Genomic DNA, 22,484 nt, shown 5'->3' with positions numbered 1-22,484 from the left:
AAAGATTGTCCCCTTGCTCTTCAATTATAACAATTAACAACTTGAGTGTCAAAGCTAACTAAGACCATTGTATTTTAGGTTATCACATAGTTTTAGGAAGGTTGTAAATCAATCGTTAGGAAATGTATTAGATATTTTTAGCAACAATAAAAAAAAGAAATGTATGGATATGTTGGCAGAAAAGTTGCACGATAGCGTCACCTATTAGACAAATGATTGTTTTAGTATTTAGTTTGATCTTTGATTTTTTTTGTGAAGAAGATGATGGAGCAGCATCAATCGTTCACAACCAAGAGAATTACAAATATTTATTTGCATCAATCATGATTAGAGAATGTATTCATTAGCAAAAAGTCAGATAATAAGCAAAGAACTTGGGAAAAAATCATGAGAAAAATGAAAATGAAGATAGAGATGGTTCACATAGGAAATGCCAAAAAAAAATACAGAGTTCCAGTTTCTGATTACTCTCTTATCTCATCCTACCATTTGGAAGACCATTAAGATTCACTCAGAATGAACATGCGACAGTGAACTCACCAACTCAACATCACCAGCTCAACAGTGAGATCTCCATACATATAAAAAGCACATCCTAATTTTTTTCTTCCTAATCGTCGTCAACCGCACAATACCACTGGATCTGTTAACACATCCGAGGCAAATTTAAACTCAATGATATTGTTTAACTCTAAGTCACAAGAAACAAATGAAGAGAAGAAAGACGAATTCCAAAGCATTTTTTATGGGAAATACTTCTCTCTCGCGCTTGGGAAGATAACATTTGACTAAGCATCACTTTTCTACGTTCATCAGCTTCCCTAAACATACGTTCCAATCAGAGAATAGTTTAGCTCAACATAGAGTTTTTTTCAACTAATAGATAACAAACGATACACCTCTTAGCATTTTCTTGCGCTTTCTATTGATCTGGATTCTGATGATTGCATGCTTCCCCTGCACATCAGGTTAGTTCACAATGAGTCACAAAATGCAATTTTTCTCAATTGAAAAAAAAAACAGAACTGGCATACGTGAAGGTTATTAGAAATTAGAAGTTACAGTGCCATGTTGAGCCATCAGCTCTTGCATTTTCCTCTGCCTAATAGCTTCTTGTTCATGTTCTGCCTGCACAGAAGGAAGTAAAATGGGCAGATATATAAACACAAATTTTGGAAGAAGAATTCGACGCGTACCATCCCGATTCTCGAGTGGGTTTGAGAATTCACCATGACGAAAAGCTACTGTCTCTCGAGAGTGAAAGGTCGCGACGGAGATATCAAGTGCTGGTTATCTACGCGATACCAAACAATCTTAAGCCCCCATCCCCCGATGAAAATCGAATTACATCGTCGAGATATAAATCCAATAACGCAAACAATAAAAGACAAAGAGACGAATAAACAAAGAACAGAGATCGAAATGCCTAAACAAAGGATACCATCATCAGGTGAGGCTTACCCCGTGAGATGTTATTCTTAGAAGGTCCTAATGGTTTTTAACGTACATCAAAATTTATAGTAGTTACCTATCCATCAAGCAGGATCAGATCGAGACCCATCGACTTTCCTCCTATCTTGACACAAAATTTATACTACGGCCTATCTTGAGCTCTGAGAATCGGAGCTGTTGATTAGCCATTATCGGATATTGGTGAGAGAGCTTTAGGGTTATGCCATTAAAGGCAGACAAAATAGATGATTGTGAAGACGCTCAAACCCTCTATATATATACTCCATGAGCGAGCTTGAAGAAGAAGTAAAGAAGCAAGATGAAGTTGTGGGTATTGAGGGTTCAATTCCGTAAAGACTGCCGTTTTTGATTTGAATCGCTGAGAAGAGGATTTGGAACGGCGACGGTTGGTTAGGTTAAAAAGAAAAATCAAAGTGAATAACATACGTTGTTAGGAGTGCCACGTGTCAACAAAAGCCCCATGCTTCCTGATGATGTGGAGGGCTAAGGAGAGAGCATAACCCAACTTTATATATATAGATAGTATTACATTTTCTATACTAAATTAAATAAAATTTTTAAAACACTATATAAACTTTACGTGTCATATTTTTTTCTTCTCGGATTTTATAACAGTGCATATTCCACACTGAACTAAGCTAAATTTAAAAACAGTACATAAATTTTTAAAATTGTGTTTATATAAGTTGATCATCAAAGGTGTTAGTCATTCGTTAATTTATCAAAACGACGTTATTTTAGATAAAATTTTATAAAATTTAAATTTAAAAATATTACATAAACTCTCAAAATCATGTTTATATCAATATATTTTAATTTTTAGTAATACTATAAAATAAATATTTAAAATAATAATTCATTTAAATAATTATAGATTTATTTGATAAAACTAATCGATCGAATCCGCTTCATTCGGGACTTTGCTTCTCAATTTCATGATTCTAATGTAATGGAGATGTATATGAAGATAGTAGGACGAGCAACTAAAGTGTGGTTTTGCAGGATGTACAATAACTAGAACAACAATGTGAACCGTTGTAGCAGGAACATGAAAGAATACAAGAAACATGACCAATATGAACAATCCCTCCAAGGTGTGAACATTACAAGCCCTTCTAACTTCCTTTTCTTAATGTTTTGTCCGTACAATGGCAGGAGGAAGCAGAGAATGTGTCATCAAGTCCTTATAAAACAATGTGCGTTAGGTGGACGAGTCCAAAGGACAATATATGTATATGTTTTTTCTGTACTTGAATGTTTCAACTCAGCTCAAATCTACGGATTTATCGAAATCTCTAGAGATAATTACTTCTTCAGCTGATGTATTGAATCAAAATCAACACAAAGTTCTCAAGACATATGAATTAAATCGAATCAATACAAGGCTTAAGAGAAAACTCTTGATTAATATCTTTCAAAAAAATGATTATCAAAAACACAATAAGGGTCGGTTATAAACCTCCTAACCCTTCTAAACAGAAAAAACTTAATAAAAAAAGGCATTATAACTTTATCTTAGAAAATGAAATTCTAAAAAGCCGTTAATTGAATAACTGTTGCTTGGCGGTGAAGTAAGCATCATGCTGCATCCTTCGCATCTTCAGGTTTGATTTCATTCTGGTCGATGAGTAAACCGTTGTTCAGAGATTCTGAAGGAACCGTGCCTGTCGTTGGAGATGGCAAAACCTGTGATTTCAACAAGAAAAGATTGTGAGGAACTCGGAGAGAAGAACAATCTTTGAGGATTATGAGTCAGAGAGAGAGAGAGAGAAGAACAGAGAGACCAAGAAAAATGAACAAGTTTTTGAGACAAAGAAAACGTACGAAGGGACCAAAAAGTTTATCAAAACGTGTATTGAGCCTCTTCAAATGCTTCTTCAATCCCCTTGCCTGCAAATTTTACAAATAAAAACATTCAAAACATACACTAACCATAGAAACAGAATACAAAAACATTATAGACTGGTCACTGATCATAGGATATTGTGAACCGTTTTAGAAAGAACAATACTGTGAACCATTGTAGCAAGAACATGAAGAAGACAAGTAACACGACCATCAACAACATCCCTCTAAGGCGTGAACACTACAAGCCCTTTTAAATTGTATTTATCGAGCACTTAATATACATTTCCTAGTATTTTGTCCGTACAATACCAGGAGAAGGCAGATGATGTTATAACACAAGTCCTTATAAAACAATGTAACGTTTACTCTTTTCTCATGTGCGCTTCTTTCTTACGAGTCGAACAAAACTTAGACTTTGTCTTCCGAAAAAAAAAAACATATGCGTTAGGTGGACGAGTCCACAGGAGAATATGTATATACATTCTTTTTTTGAACTTGAATGTTTCGTTTCCCTTCTCACGTAGGAAACACGAAAACACAATTATAAACTAACCAAGACAGAGATAACCAGAGGTCAAAAGCAGAGATCCCCACGTCTTCTTTTGTTTTCTTGAAAGATAAGTCTCATCTTTATCATATCATAAGAGGTAAGAACAAGATTCTCTGTGTTTTGCTTCTCACTTTCTTGTTAACTCTTGAACTTTTGTGTCGATTAGGATGGAGAACAAACCAAGTATATTAACCGATAAATACGAGGTTGGAAGATTACTAGGTCAAGGTCACTTTGCCAAGGTATATTACGGAAGAAGCATCCACACCAACGAGAGCGTAGCTATCAAGATGATAGACAAGGAAAAAATCAAGAAACCTGGACACAGCGAGCAGATCAAGAGAGAGATCTCCGTGATGAGTCTCGCTAAACACCCAAACATCGTCGAACTACTCGAAGTCATGGCGACAAAAACAAAGATCTACCTCATCCTAGAGTACTGCAAAGGCGGAGAGCTTTTCGACAAGATCACAAAGGGGAAAGTGAGTGAGAAAGTCGCTTGGAAGTACTTTCATCAGCTCGTCAACGCGGTTGACTTTTGTCATAGCCGTGGAGTGTATCACCGCGACATTAAGCCGGAGAATCTCTTGCTTGACGAGCACGATAACCTCAAGGTTTCTGACTTTGGTTTAAGTGCACTTGAGGAGTCTAAGCGGGAAGATGGTTTGCTTCATACATCTTGTGGTACGCATGCTTATGTTTGTCCTGAGATTGTTAACCGTGAAGCGTATGATGGTGCTAAAGCTGATGTTTGGGCTTGTGGGGTTGTCTTGTTTGTTCTTTTGGCTGGTTATCTCCCTTTTTACGACGCAAATCTAATGGATATGTACATGAAGATTGGTAAAGGACAGTTTAAGTGCCCTAGAGGGTTTCCCGTTGAAGCTAAGAGGCTGTTGTGTAAGATGCTGGATCCTAACCATGAGACGAGGATCACCATGTCAAGAATCAAGGAGAGTTCTTGGTTCAGGAAAGGTTTAAAGCACAAGAAGCAACAAGTTAGAGAGGTTAATCCCATGGAGGCTGGTGGTTCAGGTCAAAGTGAAAGCCATGAGCCTCCTCCTCCTCCCAACCTAACAAGCTTGAACGCTTTTGATATTATATCATTGTCATCAGGGTTTGATTTGGGAGGACTATTCGGAGACGTGCACAAGAAGCAAGAGTCTAAGTTCACGTCAAGAAAGCCTGCTTTGGAGATTATTTGTAAGCTGGAGGAGGTGGCTGAAGGTTTGAAGATGAAGATAAGGAAGCAAGAGGCGGGGCTGTTTAAACTTGAAGGAGGGAAGGAGGGGAGGAAAGGGAGGTTGTTGATTGATGCGGAGATATTTGAAGTGGCCGAGACGTTTCACTTGGTTGAAGTTAAGAAATGTAGTGGGGATACTGTGGAGTATCAGAAGCTGGTGGAGGAGGATCTTAGGCCTGCTCTGGCTGATATTGTTTGGGTTTGGCAAGGGGAGAAGGAGGAGGATGAGCTGGTGTTGCATGGCTAATGGTTTTATTTGCATGCATCCATTTGTATAGATAGTTGATTGTTGTAACAAATTAGGAGCTCTTTAACCATTTGTTTTGTTTCATGTGAGCAGTGTTTGTGAGTTTTATTGAGGTTTTGGTTGATACAATGGAAGGATGTTATGAGTGTGGTGTGATTAAGATAATCTTGGTGAAGTATATAAAAGTTTTTACAGTGTTTTATTTCATAAACTATGTTTCACGGTTAGGGTGTTCAATCCGGATTTTGGTTTTGGTTTACAAAAAATAGCTATCATACTAAAACCAAATCTACTTTGGTTTGGTTCGGTTTATATACTGTAAGTTTTCGGTCGGTTATATACTAAACCATATTTATATACCGCAGTTTTTTTTTTAAATTACATTCATTCGGTATATTCGTTATTATCAAATCTAAAACACTTTCTCTATTTCGGTTTGTTTTAGTTATAATTGGTTTGGTTTTACCGGATTAAACACCTGGTTTTACCGGATTAAACACCTCTGTCACATATCAATATAGCCATTTTGAACATGGGCTGTTGTTGAGCCTCAGTTTTTGGTGTGGGCACTTATAGTAGACTGATTGAAAAGCCCACCAACACAAAGACAAGACACATGATCGTCTCTTCAGTCTTGTCCTCCTCACATCTCTCGGAGAGATAAACCAAAACCCAGCAGAATCTCCTCGTATCTGATCTAACCATGTCTTGCTATCCCCAAACGGCTGCGTTTTACCATCTCCCAAGCCTCTTGGCAGATTCCTCAGCGCCAAGTCCTGTGGAAGGAAACTTTGCGTCTCCGTCGTTAGAGCTTCTTCCGATGATCCTGATTGTAATGCCGAGGAATGTGCTCCCGACAAAGAGGTACTCTTTTCTTACGGAATCACAATGTTTTTTTTTAGAAGATGCTCGCAAAGTAGTGCAGCTCTGTTTTCTTTTTGTTACAGAGTATGGATGAGTAAAAACTTGAAAAATCTCCATGATTATGTATTAAGATTTCATAAAAAAAATTGGACAACTTTAGTGAAACACCTAACACTTAGAATTGGTATTAAATTGATTACAAACTAAGAAAATCTTAAAATTTGAAGAAAAAAAAATGATATTGTTTGATGGCTGAAACACACAGGTTGGGACAGTGAGTATGGAATGGTTAGCTGGAGAAAAGACTAAAGTGGTGGGAACGTTTCCACCAAGGAAGCGTGGTTGGACTGGCTATGTTGAGAAAGATACTGCTGGTCAGACTAATGTCTACTCTATTGAGGTTTTCTACTATCCACTCATACCATCCTTTTTTTTTAGTTTTTTTTTTTTTAATATTTTCCTTGAGTCATTTTTAATATTTTCCTTGAGTCAGTTTTAGTATGTCTAAGAAAGGATCAAAACAGAGAAAAACATTTGGAGGGAAAGCTTCAATCTTTGTGATAGGCATTAGACTGTAGTAGAGACATGATAATAATTAATTAAGTTTAAATAGGCCAGAGAGGAAGAGATTATCTTTAACTAGTTTTTATTATTTTTTTAACTAGTTTTTATTATCTTTAACTAGTTCTTATTTTAAACTAGTTTCTTGCTTTTCATTTTACTTTTTTGCAGCCTGCAGTGTATATAGCAGAGAGCGCGATAAGCTCAGGCACTGCAGGCTCTTCGTCCGATGGGGCTGAGAACACAGCAGCAATCGTAGGAGGTCTTGCACTCATCGCACTCGCTTCCGCTTCCTCTATACTCCTCCAAGTCGGAAAAGACGCCCCTGCTCGACCAAAAGCGGTGGATTACAGAGGACCGTCTCTTAGCTACTACATCAACAAGTTCAAACCTACAGAAACTGTTCAAGCTTCTGCCCCTTCACTCACGGCAGCTCCACCGGTGGCTCAGCAAGAGACCTCACTGCCGGAAACTATGGCTAGTGAGGCTCAACCTGAGGAGGCGTCTTCTGTTCCTACAACAAGTAGCACCTAAAGGGATTAGCCTAGGATTCGGTTATATGTTTTGTGGAAAGATGAACTGAAGCCTATATACCTATAATATTATGCATGTTTGTTAATATTCAGATATAAATATTTAATTTCTCTGTTTAATTAATTTGACTATAGATATATGAACAAGGTCTTATCATCTCGGAACTTAAACACTCTTTGCCCTTACAGTTTTGAACCTTGTAAGTGTTTTGAATCTTGTAGGTGTAAAGGTTTTGAACCTTCTAGGTGTCTCAGAGGCTTCTCCTTTGGTTTTCAAAATTAAACAGTCTTTGCCCTTAAGAGTCTTAGGTCTGCTTCTATGGATTGTTGGCTATAACACGTTGCTTGTAAAAAAAAGTATTCAAAAAGCAAGACGTATTTGATCCCAAAAGAAGAAATGATAAAAAAAAAAAAAGCAAGACGTAATAGTTTACTTTTTGACCCATCCATCATCTAAATCCTTACTCGATAAACACGAGGGAAAAAATCGCTTCACGCATCTGTGTAGACAAGATATAGAGGAAGAGTAATGTCGCGGACTTTGGTTAAGAGTCGCAATCAAAAGATAGTGTATCTTTCTCCATTACAGTAAGCCGCAAGTCAGTCGACTGCTTGTCTATATTTGTCGACTTAAGAGTTTACAAAACGAATAGGATAAAGAAAGCAACGTAGGCAGTACACTTCCCCTAATGCATCATGTACCGAGCTTGTGCGTCTTACGGCATGTCGATATATAATTCAGCTCTTAATATCTTTACCACTACTACGTCATACTTGTCTAAGATGATATTTTTATAAGATTGTGTCGTTACTTCTAGGCTCGGGCAAAACACCAGAACCAAAAACCCGAACGGTAACCCAACCAAAATAATCAAAACCAAAACTATACCAAATTCTTCAAAAATCCGAACAATTCCTATATTTCTGTATCCAAATTAATCGAATTTGCGAAATAAGACAATTCTTAGTTTTATTATCCAAACCGACCTAAATCTGAAACTACTCGAACTGATCCGATTCGAAAATTTGCCAGTTCGTATATGGATCCTCTAGGCTCATATCTGAATTACCGGATACTCAAAATACCTGATCTGAACCGAACTCATATCCGACCTATATCCAAAATCCCCATGCCTAGTTACTTCTTTTTTTTTGATCAACTGCCTAGTTACTTCTTATTATGTTCATTATCAAGTTTAACAGTTAAATATCAATTGTCTTTGTTTTCATGTTGTTTGTTTTTTTTATTTTTGCCGTGTAACCAAGCTTAGAAATCTTACATTTTTATCAGATTCTGTGGATTTCATTTTTAAATAATATTTACATTTTTGGTAAAAAAATAGAATGATTTTTTTTTATATCTTGAAAACGACTGTATATAAGTATTGTCCCAATATAAGGTGTGGGTACTCAGCTATAGGCGTATATGTTTTTGTTCTTTTGCTTGACAACGATACCCAACTAAAAAAGTTGGTCCATAACATACATGAGGTGTGGAAATGAACGTGATACCACGTGGGATGGGAGTGGTTATTTCATTAATATGGGACTGTGAGTGTGCTTGAACAGAACATGATTCGTCCCAAAGATGAAGACTTTTTAAGCTCCAAAGATAGATTTAACAAAAAATACACTTACAAAGATTAAGATTAAGAAACAGATGACGCAAAGACAGATCAGTGTTCGAATCCAAACAAACTTTTTTTACAAGTGAAATCAGAACCATTAAACACGTTATTCATTTTGTCTTCTTTCTTGTGCATGTGCATGAGTAACCTTTAAAAGTTTGATTCTTATCCTAATTAAAATAGTATGTTGTCAAACAAAATTTTAAATAGTATAGTTAATATGATAAATAATCCTAGTTAATCTATATACCAAAACAATTGAATATAAGAAACTTTCCCTTTTATTGAAAAGAACATTCGTAGGTCGATAACCCATTAACATAAAAATCTAGAGTTGAAAGGAAAATACAACTTTCATCTTTTAAGTTTTTGTTGTGTATTCATAAAAAAGTATTACTGCTTTGTGTACTGTGTACACTTGTTATTTGGTATTTACATTGAGTTCTATTCCATTGGAATATTACCAATATTTTGCCCTTTAAACCCACATGGTTTAATCGTTGAAATATGATATTGGCAGGTAACAATCATAAATAGAGCAAGGAGAGAATCAAGTAAACATGATCATTGTTGCATTGTTTGGCCGTTTTTCAGTAAATAAAAAAAGTCCAAAGTTGTGTCTGCCGACAATAATGGGACCAAAAACAAACGAGAATAATAAATGAGAAAGCAGCAAACCAAACCTACACTAACTCCAAGGAGAACACAACACTCCCCTATTAGAAAGTGTAAAAGTAGAGCGGGCCTAACCTAACATTCGCATACGCCGTTTATTTCCCACGTGCTCGATAACAACACATGCTCCTGCTCTCTTCTCTTCACAACGCATCGTCATGCATTTGCGTCATTATATAAACAGCCAACTTACTCAACAAAAATATAGCAAACAAGATTCAAACCATATTAAAAAACACATTTCTTTTCTTTATATGACAAAGACAATGGCGACCTCAAGCATCAAGACCCTTCCAATCATGGCGATTCCAAACTTCAACGTGTGCCACAAGCTCGAGCTCCTCAAAGAAGATGGCAAAAGCCTAGCCCCGAAACGCCAAGAAGGAGAAAGAGAAGACGAAGAGCTAAGCTACGAGTTCCAAGAGATGTTGGAGTCTCTTCCTAAGGAGAGAGGTTGGAGAACTCGTCACCTTTACCTATTCCAAGGCTTTTGGTGCCAATCCAAGGAGATTCAAGCTATCATGTCCTTCCAAAAACATTTCAAACCGCTCCAAAACGACGTCGTTATTGCTACCATACCAAAATCCGGTACAACATGGTTAAAAGCTTTAACTTATACACTCCTTAACCGACACCGGTTTGATCCGGTTTCCTCAAACACTGACCACCCTCTCCTTACATCCAACCCTCATGACCTAGTACCTTTCTTTGAGTACAAGCTTTACGCGAACGGAGACGTTCCTGACCTTTCCGGTCTAGCCAGTCCAAGGACATTCGCAACACACGTCCCTTTCGGTTCTCTGAAGGATTCCATCGAGAAACCTGGCGTGAAGGTCGTGTACTTATGTCGGAACCCGTTCGACACATTCATCTCCTCGTGGCATTACACCAACAGCATAAAGTCGGAGTCGGTGAGTCCAGTCTCGTTGGACGAAGGGTTTGATATGTACTGCCGAGGACTGATAGGGTTTGGTCCGTTTTGGGAACACATGTTGGGATACTGGAAAGAGAGCTTGAAGAGACCTGACAAAGTCTTGTTCTTACGCTACGAAGATCTCAAACAAGACATAGAGTCTAACTTGAAGAAGCTTGCAAGTTTCTTGGGCGTTCCTTTCACGGAAGAAGAGGAAGGAAAGGGTGTTACGAAGGCAATCGTGGCGCTGTGTAGCTTCGAGAGTTTAAAGAAGTTGGAGGTGAACAAGGCGGGCAAATCGATCAAGAACTTTGAGAATAGGCACTTGTTTAGGAAAGGAGAAGTGAGTGATTGGATTAACTACCTGTCCCCTCCACAAGCTGAGAGATTGTCAGCGTTAGTGGATGACAAGTTAGGTGGAACTGGTCTTACCTTCAGGTACTGCTGAACAAGGCCATGCACGTCTTCACGTTTCAAAATTAGTGTGTTGAGGGGGCCCTTTCATTTGAAGTCGGTATTAAAAAACAACAAAAGTGTAAGCAGTTGGTTTGTTTGGTATAGACAGAAGAAGAAAACAATGAAGCAACGTGAACACTAGTTTGTCGATTTTTATTATAATAAAAACTATTGTGCTTGTTATTATGGGTTTTAAAAAAAAAATTATTGTGATTTAAGTGTTATCATGTTATGGTCTGGGTGTAACTGAATGTATCAAAAGATATGTATAAATACTTCATGTGTATGTTTTCTGTAAAAAAAAATTGTATTGTCTAGGGTAAGATCAGAAGCATTCATCTTGATCCCTAAAGTTTAAATACTAGATAGTTATGGATCATTCTGTCTTCAAACTATCCACAACACACACAAACACACACATATACACATTTGTTTCATGATCTATAATTGTTTCCAGCTTAACACATTTCACGACTAGGTGCGGAGTAGTAATCATAAGCTAAAAACACCAATGACATTTCGATGTAGATATACATTAAATTACGTGATCATATCTACTCTCATTAGCGTTTCCCTTACAGCCATAGAAAATGTAGTATGCATTCATGTCTTTACATCACCAATTAACCATTTCAAGTGATTACCAAAGTTAAAAAACAAAGCAAAAAAAAGAAGAAAAGAGAGCATATAAAAATGATTAATGAGAACTCACTAAAACGGCGGCGTTTTAAACCCGAACGAAGAAGATACTGAGCTCAGGACCACTGTTACCATCAGGGTTCATCATGTAATAAGTCTCCGAGTCTCTCGACCCAATCACTCTCTCAAAATGCGCTCTCATATAAGTCAAATCACCTTCTCCTCCCCCTCCTCCTCCACTAGTCACCGGCAACACACCAGCTCCCATCGAAACAGCATGAAGCATCTGCATCACAACCAAATCCTCCTCCGTGGGCTCCCTCTTCACCCCGTACCCGGACTTCTTCCCGTTACAGTACAACGCCCATATCGGCTCGTCAACAATCTTCGTCTTCTCGCTCGGCTTCTTCTCGCACTCTAGCGCGATCCTCACGAGTCCAACGCCAAGATCCTGGAGCAGCTTCCCCGTGGGGATGGCCAGCTCCAGGAGGAGTATGGGGAGAGAGCGAGGGTTCTCCTGAACCGCGAGGTTCACGCGCGTTTTGCGGTACCCGAAGAGCGTCCCCGTGACGCGCGTCCCTCCGTGGACGTGGTTCTCGTGGAGACGCGCGCCTCCCATGGGGAGTTTGCACATCGGGGACATGATGGGGAGGGAGCGGAAGGCGGAGCGGACGCGGCGGAAGAGTTTCGTGGATTTGGAGCCGGGGGATTTGTTGGTCTTGCTTGAGGGCTGCTCTAGGGTGATCTCAGGCATTACGGTGGCGGTTGATTTTTTGGCGCGTGGGCTGCCGAGAGGGGATATTAGCATCCTTGGGGTTAACGGTGGTGTTGCCATATTACGAAAGAGAAAAAAATAACGAAATTTTTTTTCTCGGGTTGGAATGAGTATTTAGACTAATGATCAAATCTTTATACAATGTTTAGACTTTAGACACTAATGGAACGCACGTTGGAGTTTGATCTTTTGTTTTGTTTGCAAACGTGTGTATTGTCTGCGACTTTCTTTGATATATTTATATATATACGAATTATATTTCAGTTTCGCCGGTTCTAGTTTATGGTCGGGGGCATATCTCAGATTAATCTAAGTTTTGTGTTTTGGTGAGAGCCATTAGTTGTCTACGTTTGGTTGTAAGACTAATTCTATAAGCTGCTGTTTCGAATGTTGTTTCCCACTTACTTATGTTTCCGCGTCTCCTTGGAATATTTTTAATAAGAAGAATCTTTTTTTGACTAATTGTAACGTTACATGTACATCAATATGTGGTTTTGATGCTTCAGGTCGATCAGGTAATTATATTATATCGAGAAGATGAAAATTTAGGAACAAAGTCAACGAAGCTGATCAGAGTGTGTATTGAATATAAGCCTCCGCTGAAGCCATTGTTAATCACATCGAAGTCGATGCATTTCTCTGCAGCTTTCCGACAGTTCGTGCTCCATCCACCCCACATATCATACATGAGTATGAATCTGATGTCTCCTCATAGCTAGGCACAGTGAGTTTCTCCTCGAATAACAATCCATGATTAGTTTTCCACCTGCTCATTCAAATCCCATGTTGACTATATGAGTATATTCACTAGATTTGGTCTGTAACACGTGACATGTAAGTATAAGAGGTGAAAGACACAACACTACTATGTTCTTCTTTTGTCTTCTCATCAATGTTTGAAGTACTTCAAAAATAAACTTTATAATCTCAAAACACAATATAACACAAATACAATCTAATCATACACTATAGTATAAGAGCTAGATACTCAAAAGTCATCAAATCATATAATATGCTAAGAATCTTAGGCAATCTCAAATTTTGTAGCCCTTCTTTGAAGGTAAAAAAGACTAAACAGTTGGCATGTGATATGGTTCACTCTCTTGGTCTAGCTAACCATAGAGAGCTAAGAGCACGTAACCGCAACGAATACTCATGTATCGCAAGGAGAGCCCTAGCTGACTGTCTGGTTGTTAACTTTCTCAACATTTGTTGATATGTTTGTAGCCTCAAGTTATCAGCCTGCCACACAACACATAACAAAAACAGATGGCTCTTTATCAAAACTATTACTTCAAGTTGTTTTGGTCTAGCAACAACAAACAACGACAATTTGTAACGTTTACCTGGCGGAGGAATCCTTCAAGTGTACCTAACTTCCCCATCGCCATAGCCATCTGACCCATGTAGTTAGCCACGTTCCCTGACGAGCTTGAACCAAGAGTCCCGCTTGATAAAGTCTCGGAGAGTGATTGCTGTAAGCTGTCCATCCCTTGAGACAAAGCATCTTCCGCTTGTTGAGAAGATTCTTGCAAGTTGTTTAGGTCTTGTGATTGTTGTTCCGTCAATGGTTCCACCTGACTCGCTATAAGCTGTGTAATAAAAAGTTTGAGAGTTTGTTTATAAACTGTTTCTTCCTTTAACTACTTAGTCTATTACCTTGAGAAGGTCTGATGAACGGAAACCGCCAAGCCACAGGAAACATCTCTCAGCTGGTGTTTTCCACATCCCTGATAGTAAATGGAAGACATCGTTCTTAGCTGCGTTGCTTTTTATCCTGAAAAGCTCCTCGTAGTGAGCTAACACTGCTTCTACGATTGTCCTAAGCTCAGGTTCACTCGCATGAGAGTCCAAAGCAGAGCTCAGCTCCTTCATCTTTCTGTTCTTATCTTCCTGCCAGCGTCTGTACTCTGCATCAAACGCCATTGCCCCTATATAGCAGAGAAGCATACACGAGATCATCACCATAGGCTAAACTACTTGATAACAAATACTCTCTCCGTTTTATATTGAGTGTTGTAGAGTAATTTTTGTTACAAAATAAATATTGTTTTAGAACTAAATTTATTCTCCAGAGTATTTTTTATTGGTTGAAATATGGTTAGATATAATAGGTAATAATGATGTTTTTATTTAGAAAATATACAAAATTATTAATCTGTGTGCACAAATCTAAAATCGACGGAGTATAACTAATCAAATCCATAGAAAGATTGCACCAAAATATACTCTTCGGATAGAGAGATTCAGACACAACTCACCATTTCCAGTAGTAGAATGGGCTTGGTCTCCAGAGCTTGAGATAAAGACACCTTGTTGCCTAGCTCTTTGCAGCTCCTGTTCAAGTTGTGTTAGCTTCAAACGGCTGTTCTCTAGCTGCTGAACATATGCCTGAAAGTGCAGTACCCAATTAACATCTCAACGTTTGTAGAAAACATAAAAAAAAAAAGTTTGAAAACAAAGTAGTAAGCATACTTTTTTCCTCAATCTGCTTTTCCTTGCAGCCTCACGGTTTTGAGCGAGCCTACGAACCGTCTGTTGATCACAATTATCAACAAAAAATAAATAAATGAATGGGTCATCAACTAGAAAGACAAACTGTTACTACTTATAAAAATGTATGGATCACCTTTTGATCCATTTTCTCCTTTGAACGGTCGCTAGACTCACCCACATGCCCACCATCGTACTGCAGAAACACTGTCTCATTTAGAAACGATGGCCATTTAATGAGTATAGAGAAGCAATTTTTACAAGCTTAACCATTAGGTTGTTTTGATCCATGTCGCCATCTGTTGAGCCTGATGTTCTTGGACTTGTATCTCCCATTCTATTCTTTTCATACAAGTCTCTGTTATTACTAAATACTGGTACCCTCTAGAGTTTTCCTCGTGCACATAGAATTACATCAGATGGAGTAAAGCCTGTATTAAGAGTTATAGAGGAATATTACAAACTCATAGTGCAGCTTGTAGTTCTCTAATCCTAATAAATAGAGTATCTAATATCACATATTCAATCAAAGCCAATTCATTGAATAGCATCAGGAAAGTGGAAGCAATAGAAGGTAGCACAATCACACACATTGAACAAGTTATCAGTTGGTTCATAAAAAAAAAAACAGAACAATTACACTTTTTAATGACAGTGAAGTAGCTTCAGTAGCTGAGTTTTTTTTTTTCAATTTGCAATTCCAATTAGTAGAAAAAAAACAAACTAGTCAGTGTTTCATTCACATCCGAGTTGACTCAGTATTGACTAACTAAAAAAAACAACGAGCAGCAGTGAAGTGAAGCGGCAGCTATGAATTGAAGCTGAGAAACATCTCTCATCTAAATATCTGAAACAGAACTAACGTTTTAAATCAAAATAACCGAAGCAGAAACTCTTTATCAGGTTCTGTAAGTCAACTAGGTTAGCTTCTAAGTCAAACACACAAAGTTATAGAAATGACTGAAGCAAAAGAACAAAAACCCTAGAAAGAAAGTTGGTTTGAGGAAGAAAGGTCACACCTTGAAAACAAGAAACAGAGAGAGAGACGATCTGAAGTTCCAATCTCCGATAAGACGTCGTTTTGTCTGAAAGATTATTTAATCTACCAGTTCCCCCAAAGAAAAGAATCTCTCCGATGAATTTCACGGGAAGTAAATTACAACCTTAGCCCCTTATGTTTTTCTGTTTTACAATAACTAACCATATTCTCTTATAATTACAAAAAGAACCACATTATTTATTTACTTTTTAATATTTTAATTCCAAGTACTCGATTGTTACGTCATTGCTTTCCTCCGTAACCATTCAGATCAGCCGATCAGACGAATCCAATAGCCATCTGAGTGTGTCTGTTCGATCTAAAGTCTGTTCAAAAAGGACTAAAAAGTTCTCTGTAATAAAAGTGATGCTTATTTATAAAAGAAAAATAGTTAAAAGCTGGCTTGTGTTCTCAGGTTCGTACAAAGTAAAGTAGGTAAAGTCAGCGTAGTGAATAACACTGGCTGAACCAGAAGGTTTTAAACTCGAAAAAGAAGGAGACACACTGGACCATCTGGAAGGTTTTAAAAATTAACTTTACAGTTTAAAATTTTGAGTCAGTGTCATCATCATACAAGAATCTTTGTACTCTTAGATCCTTCATAGCAACAAGACAAGTTTCATTTTTATATAACATCTTGTTTTATCTCGATCATACAAACAGAAATGGTTACAAACAATATGGATATTAATTACACAACATGTTCTTACGTCTTCTTCACAGTCATTACAATCTTCCTTCTTCAAAGACTCCTCACTTCCTCCACACGCCGTGGTACTCCCCCAGGACCAAGAGCCCTTCCCATTCTCGGCCACATGCATCTCCTCCGTTCAAGCCTCCCACGATCTCTACAAGCCTTATCCCAAACCTACGGTCCACTCATGAACATACGCATAGGATCACTACAAGTCCTCGTGGTCTCAGACTCCGACACGGCTAAACAAATCCTCAAGACTCACGACCCTGACTTCGCTTCCAAGTTCGTGTTCGGTCCGAGGCATTTCAACGTCTACAAAGGAGCAGAGTTCTTCAACGCGCCGTATGGACCTTACTGGAGGTTCATGAAAAAGCTTTGCATGACTAAGCTATTCGCCGGCCATCAGTTAGATCGTTTTGTTGATATAAGAGAGGAGGAGACGTTAGCTTTGCTTAGATCACTCGTTGAGAAGTCGAGGAACGGAGAGGCGTGTGATCTCGGTTTGGAGTTCACTGCTTTGACCACGAAGATACTGTCGAAGATGGTTATGGGGAAACGTTGCCGCCAGAACTCGAATCTTCCTATAGAGATAAGGAAGATTGTGAGTGATATAATGGCTTGCGCCACAAGGTTAGGGCTCATGGAGCTGTTTGGACCGTTGCGTGATCTAGATGTGTTTGGTAATGGTGAGAAGCTTAGATCCTCTATTTGGCGGTACGATGAGTTGGTTGAGAAGATACTGAAGGATTATGAGGACGGTAAGAGCGGTAATGATGGAGAGAAAGATAAAGATATAGTTGATATCTTGTTGGACACGTATAACGACCCTAAAGCTGAACTCAAACTGACTCTGAATCAGATCAAATTCTTCATCCTTGTAAGAATTTCCCATCAGCTAATCTAAACACTAGCACTGTGCATTTTGGTTTTCAGTTCGGTTTTTGTTTTTTCCGGTTATGGAGATTTAGGATCTGTTCGGTTATTTATATAATTTGGTTAGGTTTCGGTTCAGTTATTTTGATTTTTTTTTATTCGGTTCAGATACTAAAGTTGGAAACCAGCTAATATCCGAGAAAATTTTGGGTTCAATTCGATTCCGGATCGGTTTCGGTTTTCGGATAATTTGGATAAATTTTATATATTATTAAGATTTGTTTTGGAAAAAATATGGACAATTCGGGTTTTCGGATAAAATATCGGTTAATTCATAAATTTGAAATATTTAGCATAAAAAGACATTCGGATAATTTGGGTTTCATATTCAGTTTATAAATAGTATTTTTAGGATATTTGGGTATTACAAAACTAAATATAATTAATATTCTTCATCCTTGTAAGATCTTCTCATCCAAATTTTATCCAGCTAATCCTTAGAACTAGCAACTTTATTTGTACTTCATTACAGGAGCTCTTCATGGCGAGCTTAGACACGACTTCTGCAGCTTTACAATGGACAATGACCGAGCTGATCAACCATCAAAACATCTTCACAAAGATCAGAGAAGAGATCAAATCCATTTTAGGAAACACTCATAGGTTAATCAAAGAATCAGATTTGCAGAAGCTTCCTTACTTGCAAGCAGCTATCAAGGAGACACTAAGACTTCATCCAGTGGGACCGTTACTACGCAGAGAATGCAACAGAGACATGAAGATCAACGGGTACTATGTAAAATCCGGGACAAAGATCTTCATAAATGCTTACGGGATAATGCGTGATCCGAGGACGTACAAAGATCCAGACAAGTTTGTGCCAGAGAGGTTTCTTGTGGCGGAAGAAAACACAGAGAGAAAGATGGGTTATTATTACCAGCAGTATATGTTGGAGTTAAAAGGTCAGGATGTGAACTATCTTGCGTTTGGAAGTGGAAGGAGAGGGTGTTTGGGAGCTTCTCATGCATCTTTGGTGCTGAGTCTCACGATAGGATCATTAGTTCAGTGTTTTGATTGGACTGTGAAGGGAGATGAGGAAAAGTTCAAGATTAAGTTACCAACGGGCTTTTCGGCTTCAGGGACAGCTGGAGGAAGTTCACTTATGTGTTCTCCTAAATTATATTTTGATCCATTTGGATAAGGAACTCAGTAAGTTTCTGAAAAGAAACATTCTTAATAATTCAGAAACATATATTCCTCTGTTTTGTGCTCTGTTTTTCTTACAAGCTCCAGACTTTTAATGAAAAGAACTGTTCCGATCTTGTAAAATCAACACGTCTTGTAAGTAAATATTCTTCTCTGCTACTTTTTCATGACTGTAACTTTTGCACTTAAGTAGACACGTTAATGACCAATCTAAGTACAGCTGAAAATCACCATAGTATGGGACAAGGAACTATTTTTATTGTCAGCAGATAATGAAAGCTTAACAACGGTAGTACACATTCTTATATTTTTAATTTGTTTATAGCCAAGATGGCATAAATAATCAGGGAAACATCATAAAAATCAGAGACTATAACCTCACATAAGAGAGAAACAGAACAACAGTGAAAAAAAAAAAGGTAGCTAACAATCCAAAACCAAACATAAGTTACTGCATATAGTTTCGAAAACATCTATCTATTACATGTCAGGTACATGTTATTCTCATGCTCTGTTTCTACTTATTACATATAATTGCCTACTTCCATGAGTTCTAACTATTGCAGTCAGTATTTTAACACATTTTTATTTTCATCTAACTAAAATCAGTAGCCAATGAAAGTAGAAATTTTTTTATTTTGTCAAAAGATAATGAAAGCTTAACAATCATCAAGTAAATTCTTACAAAAACAATTTGTTGATAATCCATTAGTACATAAAATAAAGATGAAAACAGAATAAGAACAAAGATTATTCCCTCACAGAAAAGACAAATCAACAGAACAAAGACAAAAGAGAAAAGAAAGAATCTTAAGGTTAGGTTTAACATTTGATACCATAATGAGTCATGACTTTGCTGCATCTCCTTTAAAACCATCTTAGTCTCTTTCTCGTACACATACGCAAACGAGAATGATAGATACACAATACTTCGGTGCAACCATCCTTCTATCCCTTGGAATCATAGGTTTCTTCTGGTTCGTCAACAAATAGTACTCCATATTGTACTCCATTGTCGATGACTTATTGTAGAAAAGCCCAAAAGAAGTTGTTTTAACAGGGACAGCAAGCAACTTACACTTTAAAGTTGTTTATAACCAACAGAACATAAATAACCATGAAAACAGAATCAAAACAGAGATTATACCTTCACATAAAAGACAGAAACAGGAAAAAAAGAGTCAAAATAAGAGAGAAAACAACTAGCCAACAGTTCAAACAAATAAATGTAAGTCACTGCATATAGTTTTCAAACATTTATATATTATACATGTCATCTACATGTTATTCTCATGCTCTTTTTCTACATGGACTAGTTGTTCTCTGTTTTCATAAGTGAAGCTTATGAAATCCGTACCTACTTTCCATGAGTTTAACTTTTGCAATAAGTAATTACTTATCTAAGATACTAACCCAACTATAATTAATAGAAAATGAAAACATTTTTATTTTAATCTAACTACAATCAATAGTCAATGAAATTAAAGTAGAAACATTTTTATTTTATCAACAGATAATGAAAGTTTAACTACCATCAAGTAAATTCTTTAAAAAACAAATTTTGTACATAATCCAATAGTACATGAAAACAGAATAAAAACAAAGATTATACCCTCACAAAAGAGACAAATACACAACAAAGACAAAAGAGGATATAAAGAATCTTAAGGTTGGCTTTAACATTGGATACCTTAATGAGTCATGACTTTGCACATATCCTATAAAACCATCTCAATACCATTCTCATACACTTACACAAACTAGAATGATGGATACACAATACTTCATTGTAACAATCCTTCTGTGCCTTGGAATCATACTCTTGATCCAATCCATAAACACCTATAGATTCCGCAATAAACTACCTCTTCCACCAAGTCCAACAGCTTTACCAATCATCGGTCACATTCACCTTCTTGGTCCCATAGCTCACCAAGCACTTCACAAGCTCTCAACCCACTACGGACCCTTGATGTATCTCTTCATTGGCTCCATCCCTAATGTCATTGTCTCATCAACCGAGATGGCAAATGAAATTCTCAAATCCAATGAGCTCAACTTCTTGAACCGTCCAACAATGCAAAATGTTGACTACCTTACTTATGGCTCAGCTGATTTCTTCTCAGCGCCTTATGGGCTTCACTGGAAGTTCATGAAGAGGATTTGTATGATGGAGCTATTCAGCAGCAGAGCAATAGATAGATTTGCCAATGTAAGAACCGAGGAGTTGAGGAAGCTTTTGGTGCGTGTTATGAAGAAATCAGAAATAGAAGAGAGTGTTGATCTCGGTGAACAGCTTAAGGAGTTGACAAGCAGCATCATAACGAGAATGATGTTCAGAGAAAGGGGATCGGATAGTGGGAGAAGAGAGGAAGTTATCAAAATGGTGGTGGAGTTGAATGAGCTAGCAGGTTTCTTCAATGTTTCTGAAACGTTTTGGTTCTTGAGGAGACTTGACTTGCAAGGAATCAAGAAGAGGCTTAAGAACGCTAGAGAAAGATATGATGTGATCATAGAGAGGATAATGAAAGAGCATGAGTCTAGGAATCACAAGGATGCAGGAGGTGTAAGGAGCATGCTAGACATCTTGCTTGACATATATGAAGACAAAAACTCAGAGATAAAACTGACGAGAGAAAACATTAAGGGCTTCATCATGGTAACATGTCTTATTAAGTCAAACATACAACATTCTTTTTTTTTCTTTTTTTTTAATGTCTAGAGGTTTTAGACCCGAAAGCCAGGTACATCCTCTAGGACGAGGCCCAAACCATTTTAAATTAACTCTCTTAGGAGAGCAGACCCTCCCAACGGGAATTGAAACCATGACCCCTTGGATATCTACTTGATAATCTAAGAATTTTAGCCACTAGGCCAACTCTTCGTTGGTCAACACATAACATTCATGTTACATCTTTGTAATTTTATTGTTGTGCAGAACATTTATGGAGGTGGAACAGATACATCTGCCATCACAGTAGAATGGGCTTTATCAGAGCTAATAAACAATCCAGAGATCATGAAGAAAGCCCAACAAGAGATAGAACAAGTGGTGGGAGACAAGAGACTAGTACAAGAATCTGATCTTTGCAATCTCAGTTACATCCAAGCAGTTGTGAAGGAGACATTGAGGTTACATCCTGGAGGACCAATATTCGTTAGAGAATCAAATGAAGAATGTGCAGTGGCTGGATACAGAATCCCAGCAAAAACAAGAGTGATAGTTAACGTTTGGGCTATAGGAAGAGATCCAAATCAATGGGAAGATCCATTGGAGTTTAAACCTGAGAGGTTTGAAGGAAGTGAATGGAAGGTAATGAGTGAGAAGATGGTGTCTTTTGGAGCTGGTAGAAGAAGTTGTCCTGGAGAGAAGATGGTGTTTAGATTTGTTCCATTGGTTTTAGCTGCGGTGATTCAGTGCTTTGAGTTGAAAGTGAAGGGACGTGTGGAGATGAGTGAAGGGAGTGGATCATCTCTGCCTAGAGCCACACCTTTGGTATGTGTTCCTGTTGCTAGGGAGGGTATAAAGTCATTGTTCTCACTTGAACCAAAGGTCAACTTCTAGGTAATGGTTTAATAAGGGAACTAAGAGCAGCAAGAAACGTCAAGCTACTTGTATATAAAACTTTTACCCATTTCAAGAATAAATTATGGCAAATCTCATAAATAGCATTTTTTAAAAAAATTGTCACAAAGCATTCAAAGAGAAAATGTCCCAAATAAATTCCTCTACATCCTAAACTCTGATCCTAATTTCACCCTTTTAAATACTAA

At 37.7% G+C, this 22,484-nt stretch overlaps 7 protein-coding genes and 1 long non-coding RNA gene across 10 annotated transcripts; 5 read left to right on the top strand and 3 right to left on the bottom strand.

The window, feature by feature from the left end:
• Window positions 1-374: 374 nt before the first annotated feature.
• Window positions 375-3,739, bottom strand: LOC106351916. 3 transcript variants are annotated; one of them, XR_007319138.1, is made up of 4 exons: window positions 1,529-2,045; window positions 1,197-1,294; window positions 1,035-1,128; window positions 375-957 (listed from the first exon to the last, which is right to left on the bottom strand). It is a non-coding gene; the product is annotated as an uncharacterized LOC106351916 (long non-coding RNA). The 3 variants fall into 3 exon arrangements; XR_007319139.1 differs by adding an exon at window positions 3,298-3,739 and having other exon boundaries at window positions 1,035-3,159; XR_007319137.1 differs by having other exon boundaries at window positions 1,197-2,002.
• Window positions 3,740-3,791: 52 nt separating this feature from the next.
• Window positions 3,792-5,800, top strand: LOC106400373 (CBL-interacting serine/threonine-protein kinase 2). Its single transcript, XM_013840744.3, has one exon. The coding sequence runs from the start codon at window positions 4,039-4,041 to the stop codon at window positions 5,356-5,358; it is 1,320 nt and encodes a 439-aa protein (XP_013696198.2). The 5' UTR covers window positions 3,792-4,038; the 3' UTR covers window positions 5,359-5,800.
• Window positions 5,801-6,120: 320 nt separating this feature from the next.
• LOC106397193 (protein MAINTENANCE OF PSII UNDER HIGH LIGHT 1-like) lies at window positions 6,121-7,436 on the top strand. The gene is made up of 3 exons (XM_048747119.1): window positions 6,121-6,222; window positions 6,488-6,622; window positions 6,955-7,436. The coding sequence occupies exons 2-3, from the start codon at window positions 6,503-6,505 to the stop codon at window positions 7,315-7,317; spliced, it is 483 nt and encodes a 160-aa protein (XP_048603076.1). The 5' UTR covers window positions 6,121-6,222; window positions 6,488-6,502; the 3' UTR covers window positions 7,318-7,436.
• A 2,385-nt stretch (window positions 7,437-9,821) lies between these two features.
• Window positions 9,822-11,274, top strand: LOC106399245 (cytosolic sulfotransferase 15). The gene has a single exon (XM_048747092.1). The coding sequence runs from the start codon at window positions 9,874-9,876 to the stop codon at window positions 10,978-10,980; it is 1,107 nt and encodes a 368-aa protein (XP_048603049.1). The 5' UTR covers window positions 9,822-9,873; the 3' UTR covers window positions 10,981-11,274.
• Window positions 11,275-11,477: 203 nt separating this feature from the next.
• Window positions 11,478-13,122, bottom strand: LOC106422602 (protein MIZU-KUSSEI 1-like). The gene has a single exon (XM_048747112.1). The coding sequence runs from the start codon at window positions 12,460-12,462 to the stop codon at window positions 11,716-11,718; it is 747 nt and encodes a 248-aa protein (XP_048603069.1). The 5' UTR covers window positions 12,463-13,122; the 3' UTR covers window positions 11,478-11,715.
• A 182-nt stretch (window positions 13,123-13,304) lies between these two features.
• On the bottom strand, window positions 13,305-16,052 carry LOC106397420 (transcription factor TGA5). Its single transcript, XM_048747100.1, has 8 exons — window positions 15,915-16,052; window positions 15,166-15,326; window positions 15,032-15,091; window positions 14,878-14,937; window positions 14,664-14,793; window positions 14,062-14,333; window positions 13,749-13,994; window positions 13,305-13,644 (listed from the first exon to the last, which is right to left on the bottom strand). The coding sequence occupies exons 2-8, from the start codon at window positions 15,229-15,231 to the stop codon at window positions 13,498-13,500; spliced, it is 981 nt and encodes a 326-aa protein (XP_048603057.1). The 5' UTR covers window positions 15,232-15,326; window positions 15,915-16,052; the 3' UTR covers window positions 13,305-13,497.
• A 248-nt stretch (window positions 16,053-16,300) lies between these two features.
• LOC125581506 (beta-amyrin 24-hydroxylase-like) lies at window positions 16,301-18,907 on the top strand. Its single transcript, XM_048747081.1, has 2 exons — window positions 16,301-17,508; window positions 18,037-18,907. The coding sequence occupies exons 1-2, from the start codon at window positions 16,600-16,602 to the stop codon at window positions 18,703-18,705; spliced, it is 1,578 nt and encodes a 525-aa protein (XP_048603038.1). The 5' UTR covers window positions 16,301-16,599; the 3' UTR covers window positions 18,706-18,907.
• A 202-nt stretch (window positions 18,908-19,109) lies between these two features.
• On the top strand, window positions 19,110-22,377 carry LOC125581508 (3,9-dihydroxypterocarpan 6A-monooxygenase-like). Its single transcript, XM_048747089.1, has 2 exons — window positions 19,110-21,369; window positions 21,649-22,377. Exons 1-2 carry the CDS (start codon window positions 20,476-20,478, stop codon window positions 22,273-22,275), a joined length of 1,521 nt encoding a protein of 506 aa, XP_048603046.1. The 5' UTR covers window positions 19,110-20,475; the 3' UTR covers window positions 22,276-22,377.
• The last annotated feature ends 107 nt before the right edge of the window (window positions 22,378-22,484 follow it).

Source organism: Brassica napus, chromosome A2 (assembly GCF_020379485.1).
Source record: "Brassica napus cultivar Da-Ae chromosome A2, Da-Ae, whole genome shotgun sequence".
Classification (NCBI taxonomy): domain Eukaryota; kingdom Viridiplantae; phylum Streptophyta; class Magnoliopsida; order Brassicales; family Brassicaceae; genus Brassica; species Brassica napus.
Note: the sequence above shows the minus strand (reverse complement) of the source record. Positions and strands in the feature narration are given on the sequence as shown.

What these genes read in the sequence shown, in the direction of transcription:
- LOC106400373 (XM_013840744.3), top strand. Translation starts at nt 4,039, where the DNA reads ATGGAGAACAAACCAAGTATATTAACCGATAAATACGAGGTTGGAAGA.
- LOC106397193 (XM_048747119.1), top strand. Translation starts at nt 6,503, where the DNA reads ATGGAATGGTTAGCTGGAGAAAAGACTAAAGTGGTGGGAACGTTTCCA. An exon ending in CTAATGTCTACTCTATTGAG is followed by an intron (nt 6,623 to 6,954) that starts GTTTTCTACTAT and finishes ACTTTTTTGCAG; the next exon opens with CCTGCAGTGTATATAGCAGA.
- LOC106399245 (XM_048747092.1), top strand. Translation starts at nt 9,874, where the DNA reads ATGACAAAGACAATGGCGACCTCAAGCATCAAGACCCTTCCAATCATG.
- LOC106422602 (XM_048747112.1), bottom strand. Translation starts at nt 12,462, where the DNA reads ATGGCAACACCACCGTTAACCCCAAGGATGCTAATATCCCCTCTCGGC.
- LOC106397420 (XM_048747100.1), bottom strand. Translation starts at nt 15,231, where the DNA reads ATGGGAGATACAAGTCCAAGAACATCAGGCTCAACAGATGGCGACATG. An exon ending in CCATTCTACTACTGGAAATG is followed by an intron (nt 14,334 to 14,663) that starts GTGAGTTGTGTC and finishes TCTGCTATATAG; the next exon opens with GGGCAATGGCGTTTGATGCA. An exon ending in TTGAAGGATTCCTCCGCCAG is followed by an intron (nt 13,645 to 13,748) that starts GTAAACGTTACA and finishes GTTGTGTGGCAG; the next exon opens with GCTGATAACTTGAGGCTACA.
- LOC125581506 (XM_048747081.1), top strand. Translation starts at nt 16,600, where the DNA reads ATGGTTACAAACAATATGGATATTAATTACACAACATGTTCTTACGTC. An exon ending in AGATCAAATTCTTCATCCTT is followed by an intron (nt 17,509 to 18,036) that starts GTAAGAATTTCC and finishes ACTTCATTACAG; the next exon opens with GAGCTCTTCATGGCGAGCTT.
- LOC125581508 (XM_048747089.1), top strand. Translation starts at nt 20,476, where the DNA reads ATGATGGATACACAATACTTCATTGTAACAATCCTTCTGTGCCTTGGA. An exon ending in ACATTAAGGGCTTCATCATG is followed by an intron (nt 21,370 to 21,648) that starts GTAACATGTCTT and finishes ATTGTTGTGCAG; the next exon opens with AACATTTATGGAGGTGGAAC.